This window comes from Schistocerca serialis, chromosome 4 (genome assembly GCF_023864345.2).
Source record: "Schistocerca serialis cubense isolate TAMUIC-IGC-003099 chromosome 4, iqSchSeri2.2, whole genome shotgun sequence".
NCBI classification, from domain to species: domain Eukaryota; kingdom Metazoa; phylum Arthropoda; class Insecta; order Orthoptera; family Acrididae; genus Schistocerca; species Schistocerca serialis.
The window spans coordinates 530,819,127-530,831,501 of record NC_064641.1 but is presented as its reverse complement, the minus strand read 5'-3'; the positions used below and the strand labels follow the sequence as shown (position 1 = coordinate 530,831,501).

At 43.2% G+C, this 12,375-nt stretch overlaps 1 protein-coding gene across 1 annotated transcript in view; it reads right to left on the bottom strand.

The window, feature by feature from the left end:
* The window catches only part of LOC126474590 (dipeptidase 1-like), a 353,541-nt gene that overhangs the window by 284,963 nt on the left and 56,203 nt on the right, over positions 1-12,375 (bottom strand). Inside the window, exon 2 of the mRNA XM_050102064.1 lies at positions 8,318-8,474. Within this exon, the coding sequence (XP_049958021.1) occupies positions 8,318-8,474 (157 nt within the window). The remainder of the gene's footprint in view (positions 1-8,317; positions 8,475-12,375) is intronic.

Below are 12,375 nucleotides of genomic sequence, written 5' to 3'. Positions count from 1 at the left end.
ACTAATTTACGTTTTTTTTCTTGTAGTTCAATAATTGAGGAAGAGGAGCCAATACACTGTGCTCAACTGCATGGCGTCTTGTCGCCATCTAGCTGCCAGACAGGAGCGGACAGTGTTGTTTTGCAGGGAATCGGTTTTGAGCCATAGGGAGGGTAGGTGCGAGTGTGTCAGTTAAAAAAATGGCGCTGAGCACTATGGCACTTAACTTCTGAGGTCAGCAGTCCCCTAGAACTTAGAACTACTTAAACCTAACTAACCTAAGGACATCACACACATCCATACCCGAGGCAGGATTCGAACCTGCTACCGTAGCGGTCGCGTGGTTCCAGACTGTAGCACCTAGAACCACTCGGCCACTTCGGCCGGCGAATGTGTCAGTTCTTTCGTCTTGTGCAGTAAATTGCCATTATGGTGGGTTGTTCATGCTGTGAGTCAGCTGTTCGAACTAGAGACGTTTTTACAAGAGTCACCCATATTGCGCTCACAAGTGGAAGGCTAACCGATTTGGCTCATGTTGGGCGCATCGCTTCCGTACAACCTGAAATGAAAGACTGTAAGATTTTAGGCTGCATAGCTCCCTGTTTTTGAGAAGACTACCCCTAATGTTCGTGACCCGCAGTCAAATCGGGATTGGCGGGATCGATAGATAATTGAAAACTGAACATTTCTCATACACATGTATGGAGTCCACATACGCATATTCTTCTAGAAATCGAGGACAGAAACTTTTCGATTGCTACCTATACGTCCACAACGTAAGAGCTGTTGAACGAAAACACCGCTTGTGTAGCGACCAATGCAGTTGGCAGCGGAGCTGACACCTTGTGTTCGATTCCCCGGTGCATTCTGCAGGTTTCTTTCCATCTCAAAATTGTTAGTTACAGGATGGTTAAAAAGATAGGTAAAACAATACTGAATAATAAAATTTTCAAACGACTTTGACTAATAAGGAATAAAAATTTAATCCTGGTGGCTGCACAGTGACTCTTTCTGTCACTCTGTTACACGTCCTCCACTTCCTTCGACCAAGTACGAGAGTGGTACTGTTCATACAAACATTCAAAGCAGATATACTCGCGCGACCAAAAACATCAAACGAATGCAGTCTTCACGCTGTTGCTTCACTCCTTCCGAAGATTCGGAGGAAAAGAAACATTGTTTACATTTCAAAAATTTCTTTTCCCGGAATTAATTTTGATGCATACCTCACATACCATAACATTGTCTCAAAACTCAGTGCCGAAAGTTGATCATGAATTAGGCTGAGGTTCGTTACTGCATCCGCACGGTTGTGCTTTGGCAGCACTGTCTTCAACAGTATCTCCATTGCTATCGGGCAGAGAAGGCATTAATTGTGTCTTGCCGCTAACATACTTCTCATACGACCAGAATTTCTTTGGATTCTCTACCAGGTTTCGAGACAAAGTTTCATTGTGGGAAATATTATAAGCATATCGCATTGAAGTCCGCGCTAAATTTAGAGCTTCTGTAAAAGATCGCCAAATTTGGGGATTTGGCGTCTGTTTCAATCTGGCATGTTTGTATTGTTGACTGCGTTTACTTAAACTTATGGCTTAACATTTTCGGGTTCATAAACATTTTATTTTTATCTGTTATTACTTTTAAAGAGTAATTTTATTTACTGACGCGTTCCATGACCTTGGAGATTTGCTCCTCAATTTGCTCCTACGGAACTTAACGTGTAAATAAATAAAATAAAAATAAAAAACTTGCATGGCGACGAGCCTATTGAATCCCTCAATTTCAAATTCACAGGAGTCACGGAATCATGACGAAAGTGAGCCGCAACATAACGAAGCGATAAACGACAGTCTCGTTCGGCCACTATCTGTCATTGTCGAATTGCGACTCTTGTTGGTAGACATTTTGCATCATGCGAGGCATAATGCAGAATTCTCGTAAGCAACCAACATTCAAATGCGATCTTTGAATGAGAAAGTCGCTATGTAATGTTTCTTTATGTATATAATGTACAAATGCGTGCTGAAAATTAATGCTTCCGAATGTTTTGTTCTGGGTTCAATATCGACTGAGGTATTATATGTCATGCATTTAATTCCGTCGACTTTCCAGCTTCGCTGATGCAACTTGCAACCTTCTGCAGCTAGAATGCTCCGAATTGTAGCGTGTAACATGGCCGTATGAAACGTAACTATGTCGGTGCGTGAGGAACAGCGAGCGGTATTGGAGTTTATGAATTCTCGAATTAGAACAGTTTGTCCACACAGAGAGCACCTTCTCCTTCAGCATGACAATGCTAGACCTCACAGGAGCGTTGCGACATCTGCAACATTCCGACGCCTTAGGTCCACCGCAGTAAAATATCTCGGACCAACCCTCGACCAGCAACTAAAGTGGAAACGTCACCTACTAACCATCCAACAGTAAGCCCACAATAAACTAAAACTAATAAAACTACTTACAGGCTGAACTTAAGTGCACACCTCTACACCTACAAAATCCTGAAATGACCCATCCTCTGCTATGGCAATGTTGCAATGATCTTCGAACGCTATGCACTCTTTCTGGCTGTTTGCATCCGTTTACCTACGCCAACAAGGATCCACTACCATCTTATCAAATTTCCACCACTCCTCACCCACATCGGACACTTCCACGCCTCCTATATCATCATCCAGACTATGAGATTTCCCCCCCCCCCCCCCCCGCATGCCCAATGTTATCCCTCCTGCTAACATTAACCCTCCCCCACCTATCCCACTACATTCTGGGGCTCCTCTCCCCTTTTCCTCCTACACCCACCCCCATTCCTTTCTCCTTGTATCACTATCTTCTCCACACACCATTACTCCTCTTCACCCTCTGTCCTTCCCACCATCTGTATTCACACTACCTCTTCACCTCCTACCTATCATCCTCATAGTTTCACCAGCTAACAGACCTCTATCGCTTTCCCACGCCCAAAACCTCTATGGAACATATTCTCTCCTTCCACAATACTGTCATCAAGTATCCTCCACACAGTCCCGACTTGGCCCCATCCGATTTTCAGCCGGCCGAAGTGGCTGAGCGGTTGTAGGCGCTTCAGTCTGGAACCGCGCGACCGCTACAGTCGCAGACTCGAATCCTGCCTCGAGCATGGATGTGTGTGATGTCCATAGGTTAGTTAGGCTTAAGTAGTTCTAAGTTCTAAGGGACTGATGACCTCAGATCTTAAGTCCCATAGTGTTCAGAGCCATTTGAACCATTTGAACCGATTTTCATCCGTTTCCAAAACTTAAAGAAAACTAATATTTTTTTCATGATGTGGAGCCACGGTCATAATATATTTCTTTAAAGTCAGTACCGTCATTTGACTGTTTTTTATTTGCAGTATTACATTTACACGATCATGATATCGGCTTTTTGCCATTACATTGTCATTATCAAGTGTTTTAATGTTATACTGTACCTAAGACACATTGTGTCTAATAGTGTATTTTAAGTACGCCAGTATGCCATCTTAGTCACTGTATAACACTAAAACACTTGATAATGGTATTGTAAAGCCGAAATCATGATCGTGTAAATGTAACACTGCAAATAAAAAACAGTCAAATTGCGGCACTGACTTTAAAGAAATTAAAGGAAACTCTCGAGAACTTCACTTTGATAATGATGAAACGTGAGAGTGTGACTCCACCAACAAACGGGGCTCTCGCTGGGAGAATTGTATTCGTCACCAGGATGACTGTGTTAGAAACAAATATGTCTACATGATGGAAGAAGATGCAGAATGTTAATGAAATTTGTTTTATTTAAAAACTTTAAGATTCTTCACATAAAAAATTCAGACACATTACTTTTTAGCACGCCCACAATCATGGTGTTCCTCCTACGTACTTTGCGTGCTTGTGCCGAAATGTTAATCAGTTGCATATACAAATATGTACTACACTTCATGCCAGTTTTATGTTTGTTGCATCAAGCCTTCAATGTGCAAATTGATAATGTTCCGTGCAAAATAACGCTTGTCTGAACAAACTGGTTTCAACAGCTGTTTTCAGTAACAAAGTCATGATATTGTTCAGTTGGTGCAAAAGATTTGAGAGGTTCCATGCCCTCTTTTGCATGTCGCTTCTCATTTTCATCAGTTTTATTAATGTTCTACACTCCTGGAAATTGAAATAAGAACACCGTGAATTCATTGTCCCAGGAAGGGGAAACTTTATTGACACATTCCTGGGGTCAGATACATCACATGATCACACTGACAGAACCACAGGCACATAGACACAGGCAACAGAGCATGCACAATGTCGGCACTAGTACAGTGTATATCCACCTTTCGCAGCAATGCAGGCTGCTATTCTCCCATGCACACGATCGTAGAGATGCTGGATGTAGTCCTGTGGAACGGCTTGCCATGCCATTTCCACCTGGCGCTTCAGTTGGACCAGCGTTCGTGCTGGACGTGCAGACTGCGTGAGACGACGCTTCATCCAGTCCCAAACATGCTCAATGGGGGACAGATCCGGAGATCTTGCTGGCCAGGGTAGTTGACTCACACCTTCTAGAGCACGTTCGGTGGCACGGGATACATGCGAACGTGCATTGTCCTGTTGGAATAGCAAGTTCCCTTGCCGGTCTAGGAATGGTAGAATGATGGGTTCGATGACGATTTGGATGTACCGTGCACTATTCAGTGTCCCCTCGACGATCACCAGTGGTGTACGGCCAGTGTAGGAGATCGCTCCCCACACCATGATGCCGGGTGTTGGCCCTGTGTGCCTCGGTCGTATGCAGTCCTGATTGTGGCGCTCACCTGCACGGCGCCAAACACGCATACGACCATCATTGGCACCAAGGCAGAAGCGACTCTCATCGCTGAAGACGACACGTCTCCATTCGTCCCTCCATTCACGCCTGTCGCGACACCACTGGAGGCGGGCTGCACGATGTTGGGGCGTGAGCGGAAGACGACCTAACGGTGTGCGGGACCGTAGCCCAGCTTCATGGAGACGGTTGCGAATGGTCCTCGCCGATACCCCAGGAGCAACAGTGTCCCTAATTTGCTGGGAAGTGGCGGTGCGGTCCCCTACGGCACTGCGTAGGATCCTACGGTCTTGGCGTGCATCCGTGCGTCGCTGCGGTCCGGTCCCAGGTCGACGGGCACGTGCACCTTCCGCCGACCACTGGCGACAACATCGATGTACTGTGGAGTCCTCACGCCCCACGTGTTGAGCAATTCGGCGGTACGTCCACCCGGCCTCCCGCATCCCACTATACACCCTCGCTCAAAGTCCATCAACTGCACATACGGTTCACGTCCACGCTGTCGCGGCATGCTACCAGTGTTAAAGACTGCGATGGAGCTCCGTATGCCATGGCAAACTGGCTGACACTGACGGCGGCGGTGCACAAATGCTGCGCAGCTAGCGCCATTCGACGGCCAACACCGCGGTTCCTGGTGTGTCCGCTGTGCCGTGCGTGTGATCATTGCTTGTACAGCCCTCTCGCAGTGTCCGGAGCAAGTATGGTGGGTCTGACACACCGGTGTCAATGTGTTCTTTTTTCCATTTCCAGGAGTGTATGTCACTGCACGGTAGTAACAGACCGAATAAGGTTATTGTAATGAGAGTATTTGTACTGAGAGGTGAAATATACTTTTCACTTGATTCCTATGTATGTTGGGTTACTTCCCTGGGTGGCCTGTGCAAGGCAAGCATCGGCGGACGCGGCACACGGCATTTCCGATTGGGGGCTGCACTTCCCAGAATTCTGAGGCGTTCATACAATGGGCTTAAGCGTCTGGCGTAACCACTGACATCAGTCGAGTTTCGCCTATTGTGTGCAGGGAGGGAAACGACCTGCGAGCCGTCTGAATGTCGCTGCAGTTTATGTGTTTACCGTTCTGGCGCGTCCGGAACGAAGACTCCTGGCACCAATTGACTGTATTGTCCTCTTGATTCTGAGAATACTTGTGGACCGTGCCCTGCTGGGTGCGACTAGCGTCGGATGGCCGGTTGTCTAAGCAGGTTGTTTTCGTGGCCGGTCAAATGGCAGGTTCAGTGCCCTCAGCTGACTAGCAGAGGCATGATTGATTAACTTAAACTGAGGCTAGTTGGCGTAATAAAGCCCTGCTCGAAACTGGAGGGAACGGTCGCTATTGGCGCGAATGATGTTCCGAGACAGTGTGGGGGAATTTTGGAATCAGCACTGAATTCTGATTCGCTGTTTTCGAGGAGAGTAGGGAGTTGAGCAATGCTGGTGGCTTCGCTCTGGCATCGCATCACAGAGTGGATTTAGGGATCTGATCTTCGTCGGAGTCAGACTGTCTTCCGACTTGATCGCTCTTTTTCGGAAGAACTTAGAATTCTCGGACAGCCTTCGTGGCCAGGGGCTGACACAGAGTTGCAGCACGGCAGAAGTCGACGCCTACATCATCAGGACGCTGCCTACTGACGACGTACTGCAGATTTCAGTACTGGTACAGTATTTTGCGCCTCCGGCATTGTAGGACCTTATCAATTTTTTACTGAGTACCTCAGCAGCACGCGCGCTCGCTATGCTACAAGTCCACCCTGCTTGTTTCTCCATGTGATCCCATTTGAGCTCTCACTACTAATTGCGATACTGCCATATAGTCGGGAGATTAATATTTGATTCAGTAGGACCTCCAGTCATTGTCACCATTCTAGTGCATCACAGAGAATAGGATCCACTTGTTCTCGAGCCAACTCTTATTCACATAATAGTTCAGTATACCCCATCCTTTAACCTACTGTTTGTGTCGACAAACATGTGCATTTATATTCTGATGTATAATAAATCTCATTGTAATATTTAATCCACATATCATTTCGTTGTTATATGCAGAATCCTATTTCCTGTTGATTATTATGATAAAGTTCTCTTTTTTTGAGTAGATTACGATTTTTATTAAATTATTGTGAGTGTGCACTCCTTATTTTACCAACTAGCAGGGTCCACCATCATTTCCTTCCGTTACCGTCGTACGCATAATTAATTAGCTGATAGATAAGGAGGGGGACGAGTGCATGTCTCGTTCTCAAGCAAAATACGTCTGAATTAAAGAGGTACATACTCTTCTCCATCCCGGAACCTCGCAGATTTGGCACGATTATCATTTTATATTTATTATCTTATATTATATTTTTAGTAGCAGTGACTGTATTCAAAAGAACTTCGTTGGTAAAGTGTATTAGTTATCTACAGTATTACCAGGTCTGTCGTGGCCACAGTTGAGGGAATTTTTTTGAAGAAATGTGACGGCGGCGGTCGCTGCTGGGAAAGCGAAAAATAACAGGCCATTATTTTGCTAGTATAGGGTTTAAAGGCGAGGCAGCTGAGAAAGCAAAACGCTGCCTACGCCCCGTGTGCAGGCCATCTAAGGGGGACAAGTGAGAGACGGGTTCCTGCCCAGGCAAAAACGTTCGCGTCCGCATCTTGGTCGCAGTGTTTTAGGAGGCCAAGTTATACTACTTACACCAAATTCACTTACTTCCGGTCACCATTCATGAAAAATTAAATAAAAATAACCTTTTAGGGTTACGTCAAGCAAATCATACAGTCAATCTATCCATCTACCCCATCTAATGTTTATTAGCAACTATTCATGTTTTTCAGTAATTCTTCATTCAACATTTAATGTAAGATCTGTTTACATAGTCGTCAAATTTACTGTAATAATATGCACTCATATTGCAAATTTCACGAAATTTGTATTAAAATAATGTCACTGCAACCCAGAAACCGAAATCCGCTAACTGGTGGAAAAGAAATAAGGAGGAAATATTTTACCACGTACTTAACAACGTAACGTATGACAAAATATTGTAGGAGTATTATATATCGTTTTAGATCTTCCAGTAGACAGACACGTAGAGATGATGGGAAAACTTTGTACGTCAAGCAAAGCGATGTTATTCATCAAATCAAATATTAATCCCTTAAATCATTAATAGTTAACTTGTCTGTTCGTATAGAGTAATGTACAGCATAATGGTTTTTGGGGTGTTCCCGTAGTTTTATGGTCAGATATTGGGTGGATTCAACATAGGCAAAAATAGAGCACTAGAGAAATAGTTTAAATATACGACAAAAAATTTACTGCATTCAGAGACAATCAGAGACACATCGCATACACGACTCTCTCCAATCTTAGGTAAACTAATATTTTGACAAAAAGATGGCATCTGATAACTAAAGTAAAATAATACTGAATCTAGAATAAAAAGTGGGTAAGAAAGTAGCTTTTACGAGATTTTTTTCAGCTGTTAAGACGGAACGTCGCCGTTGCTCGTAATGTGTGACAAAAGCCATCTCGACTTACTTGCCCTCCAACGAGTCCTGCGCGCATGCGCATCAGGTCAGTGTGGGACCACGGGCTCCGTGACCACGGCTCGACGTCGCGCAGGTCTTCGGCAAGGTTTAGGTCGCGCAGTTGGTTGTGAACAAACTTGCGGATGTTCCACGGAAGGTCGTTGTGCCTACAACAGTAATATTATTTTTCCTCAAAGGCATGTACCAGTAGACATTCGTCCAAGTCTACAGTTTTGTAAGACAGATCTGTAGTTTCAAGTGTCACCACCACTGCAACTTCTAGTTATTGCTTGATTTAAAAAAAAAATTACTCTTCTTCTCAACTTTTATTTCGTTTTTAATTCTCTTCTTTAGATAATAATTATAGCAACAGTAATGGCATAGCAGATCTGCAGTTATGGAACGCTACGATTTTTCAAAACTCGTGCACTGGTTTCTCCAGTTGTGTTTCTCCAACAGAAAGGTTTTCCTACTCAATGGTAATTCAACGTTTTATAGCTTTATAGCCGTATAACTCTATGTATTTTCATTAATGCATGTAGCCCTCTAATTAGTGCTTTGTATACATCTTGTAGGTCTGAAGATGACCACAGTAGTGGTCAAAACCGGTCACCTTGTAAAATAAATCGTGATCAAGACTGTTTTTAATAGTAATTATCTTCCTTAATAAACACACTGATGGATATCAGCACGGACATGTTCGAGTATTTTACAAAACAAATTCAGTCACAGCGGGCCGACACTCAGTCGTATCAACAAGAAACTAGGCACTGGAGGAAGCGTTAAGAGGTAAATTTTAACTGTGAAGCTTTCTTTATTGTATTAAACATTTAACCTGTAATTAATTATAAGTAGGTAAGACTTTAGTGGTTTATTTCGATAAAGAAGTTGTGAAAAGGTGAAACCACATTCTGAGATGTGTTACTTGAAAACGAGCACCCGCTGTCGTAATCCTTTTACTGGTCATGCCTAAAGCACAACATTCATCTCATATGAAAGGGCATTATGCGACCTTGTCTTCACAATTATTGTGGAGTAAATCAGCTCTAATGATGGAGTAAGGAAGAAGAGGACAGCACGACTCTAATTAAATGAGAGTCAACTACAGACATGATATATTATGTCACATAAGGCCCACAAATACATAACAATGAAACTCACACAGTTGAATGAGGTAAAAAGGCACTGAAACAAGTGACAAAAGTTGCTGATATAAGACTTTTCTGACTGGAGCAGTAGACGATGTTCGGTCAGTTACAAAAAATCGATATAAATAATCAGGGGACACAAAATGAAGAAATAAAACGCGTAATTGAGGGCGAGTGAGGGAGATACCATCTAATGATGCCACTTGGCAGTAGTGCATCACAGATTACCTTAGCAGGAGGACAGAGGCGTCGCCGGTCCAGATGCGATCGTGATTGCGAGTTGTCATCGTAATTCTGGATGAACTCATTATTGCAGCTAATGGACAATAAGATCATTTTCTTCAATTAACTGAGAATATTTTACCAATATACCGCTGCCTACAGAACTCAGTTAAGGGGAGCCAGAGGTGCCTATGCTGCCCATGTTAAAATCACTAAGTTTGAGGAACATTTATGAATAAACTACCAAATAGAAAAATTTGAATTTTTTTTTACATATAGAGTGGTTTAGTATTGCAGTTATGACAGAGAGATTTTGGAGTATCTTTTCTAGTTTCCTTCCAATTATTTTTTTTATTAATGCCCAAATTTTTTTACAAATAATTGCTTTATAATTAAACTGAAATGAAACTACTGAACATATTGCCAAATGGCTGTGTTACAATGTAAGTTTGAGCACTAGGAGTGCTCTATAAAAATTTCATCTCTCTAGCTTGAGTGGATTTTGAGAAAATGTTCCTTATATTCGAAAAATTCTAATTTACGGGAAATGGCTATCAAAGTTTCTCAATACATTCCTGCACTATAGGATGGATTATCAGGGTCTTCTTCTTCATCCTCCAAAAACTTCCTCTCCTGTCTTCTTTTCTGCCCTGTTGTTCCATCATACTTCATATGCCTTTCTCTTCTTTCTGCTCCTCTTATCCTTTCTCTGTCAATATTTCTTAGTTCTCGTACAGTGTTCACCCCAACTGTAAATCCTAATGCCTTCAGGACTTCACACTTCACACTGTTCCCTTGGTTGTAGGTTGCTATTGCATCATAAATGCCAAAGTGCAGTGTTTTTATGCTTACAAACACCCTTTTAGGAATCACTTTCCAAATCAAATTGTTTACGCTCTCATTAGGATTCTGCGTCTTTCCGTGTAGACATTTGTGTAACAATTCTGGCTGTGCTAAGTCATGAAAAATTGGTTTTATTGTTCCCTCCTGATTCTTGTACATACTGCATATTACCCGCTTTACACAAGAAGTATAATACTACCAACAACAGGCGCAACACTGAACTAATTCGAAACGGTAAACAGCAAAGAGACGATGTTCCGCTCTCTTATTCATTGTAGTATCGCAACTTGGTATTAGTGTTAATTTTCTTTTCCCTACGTTCTTCCTCTTCTTATATACACGGTTACTAAAACGTGGAATCGTAACCAGAACAAAAGTGTACGACAATATTAAATGGAGCAAGATGTTCGAAATTCTGAGGAAAATAGGAGTAAGCTGTAAGGAAATACGGGTAATATTTGTCACAGAAAACAATGTAGCCAACCCTTGCACACTCGCTGTATGCGTAACATAAGGCGCTGTATGCGCAACAGGCCGAGAAAATCCCAAGCAGTTCTCCAGGAAGTCACGAGAGGGTGTTAGATGCATTCAGCGGCCGCCCATTTCCTCTGCAGGCGTGGGGGAAAATGGTAATAACTCCACTTCTAGAGCGAGTAGAACAATAATTCAAAGTTTACATTAAAGAGAAATGTTCCAATTAATTTTCGGTAGCAAAAAAAATCGTATTTTTTTGGATTTGACCACCTCCGGCTCCCCTTAAACTCTGTCGATATGGCACGTAAACGACAGGACCGTGTGGCCTGGAGGCGGATAGTACTTACCACCGAAAACGTGTGTTGATGGGCAAAGGAAATGGGATCTCAGTGAAGCAAAATGCTTGCTGTGAGGCTTACTTAAAACATCACGTTCTGAAGGAAACAGCCGACTGCGCAGAGTTCTCTGCTTTTCATAGCCGAAGTAACAGTGCTTATTTGTACAGTTTAGGGCAGGTTAACTTGCTATATTGGTTTGCTAGACATGGACTTCCTGTTATGACCCCACGTCAGCCACGGGTAGTAGCCAGAGCTGCAGGACGACAGTGTTCCAGCGACGCTCCTCAGAGGTCGCCATGGCAATGGACTGCTCTTTAAGCTACGTACTTGCCACGTGCAGCCAATAGTGTGAAGATGTGGTATCACGACAGCTCCAGCCATATCGTGCAGCGGACCAATGGGTGGCAGTCTTCGACTGTGTTTATAACAGGATAGAAATTGCACTTACATTCTGAGGGGACTATTATGAGCTCACGTTGTACACTGGAGTTGAAACTGAGTTCGAAGTTGAGTGCTTGTGCTCTTCTAACAAAGTACCTCTTCGGAATATTGCACTGTTATAATTTCGGCAAATACAATTTCAGAAGGTGTGCCTGATGTGAAGTTTGAAGTAGTGTACCACTGACACTGACGTAAGCGACACCTTCATGGAGTTGACTCATGAAAGACAGCATTTCAGGGTGTCGACGAGGAATTTCGATTCCACGAGGATCTGTGGACACTTATAGTAGTACTTTAGCATCGTCGACATACGGACCAGTGCAATATTCTCCGTGTGGTGCACTTAGAACAGACTGTTCTGATTGGTTTTAGACATCACAGTATCAAAAATAACTGAATATTTTTTACTTATTATTTTTCGAAACGTTTCTCTCTAGCCTGTGCACTATCTAAACACTTTTTTCTAGGAATTCTAGTTGATAACTACAATATAATCTGTGTTCAATTTCAAATGACGCAGCAAATCGATCTTGGGGGACTTTCCTGCAGTTCATTAGTAACTCTCAGGAAAAGCCGCTACAGCGGATAGTTTTAAACGGGAC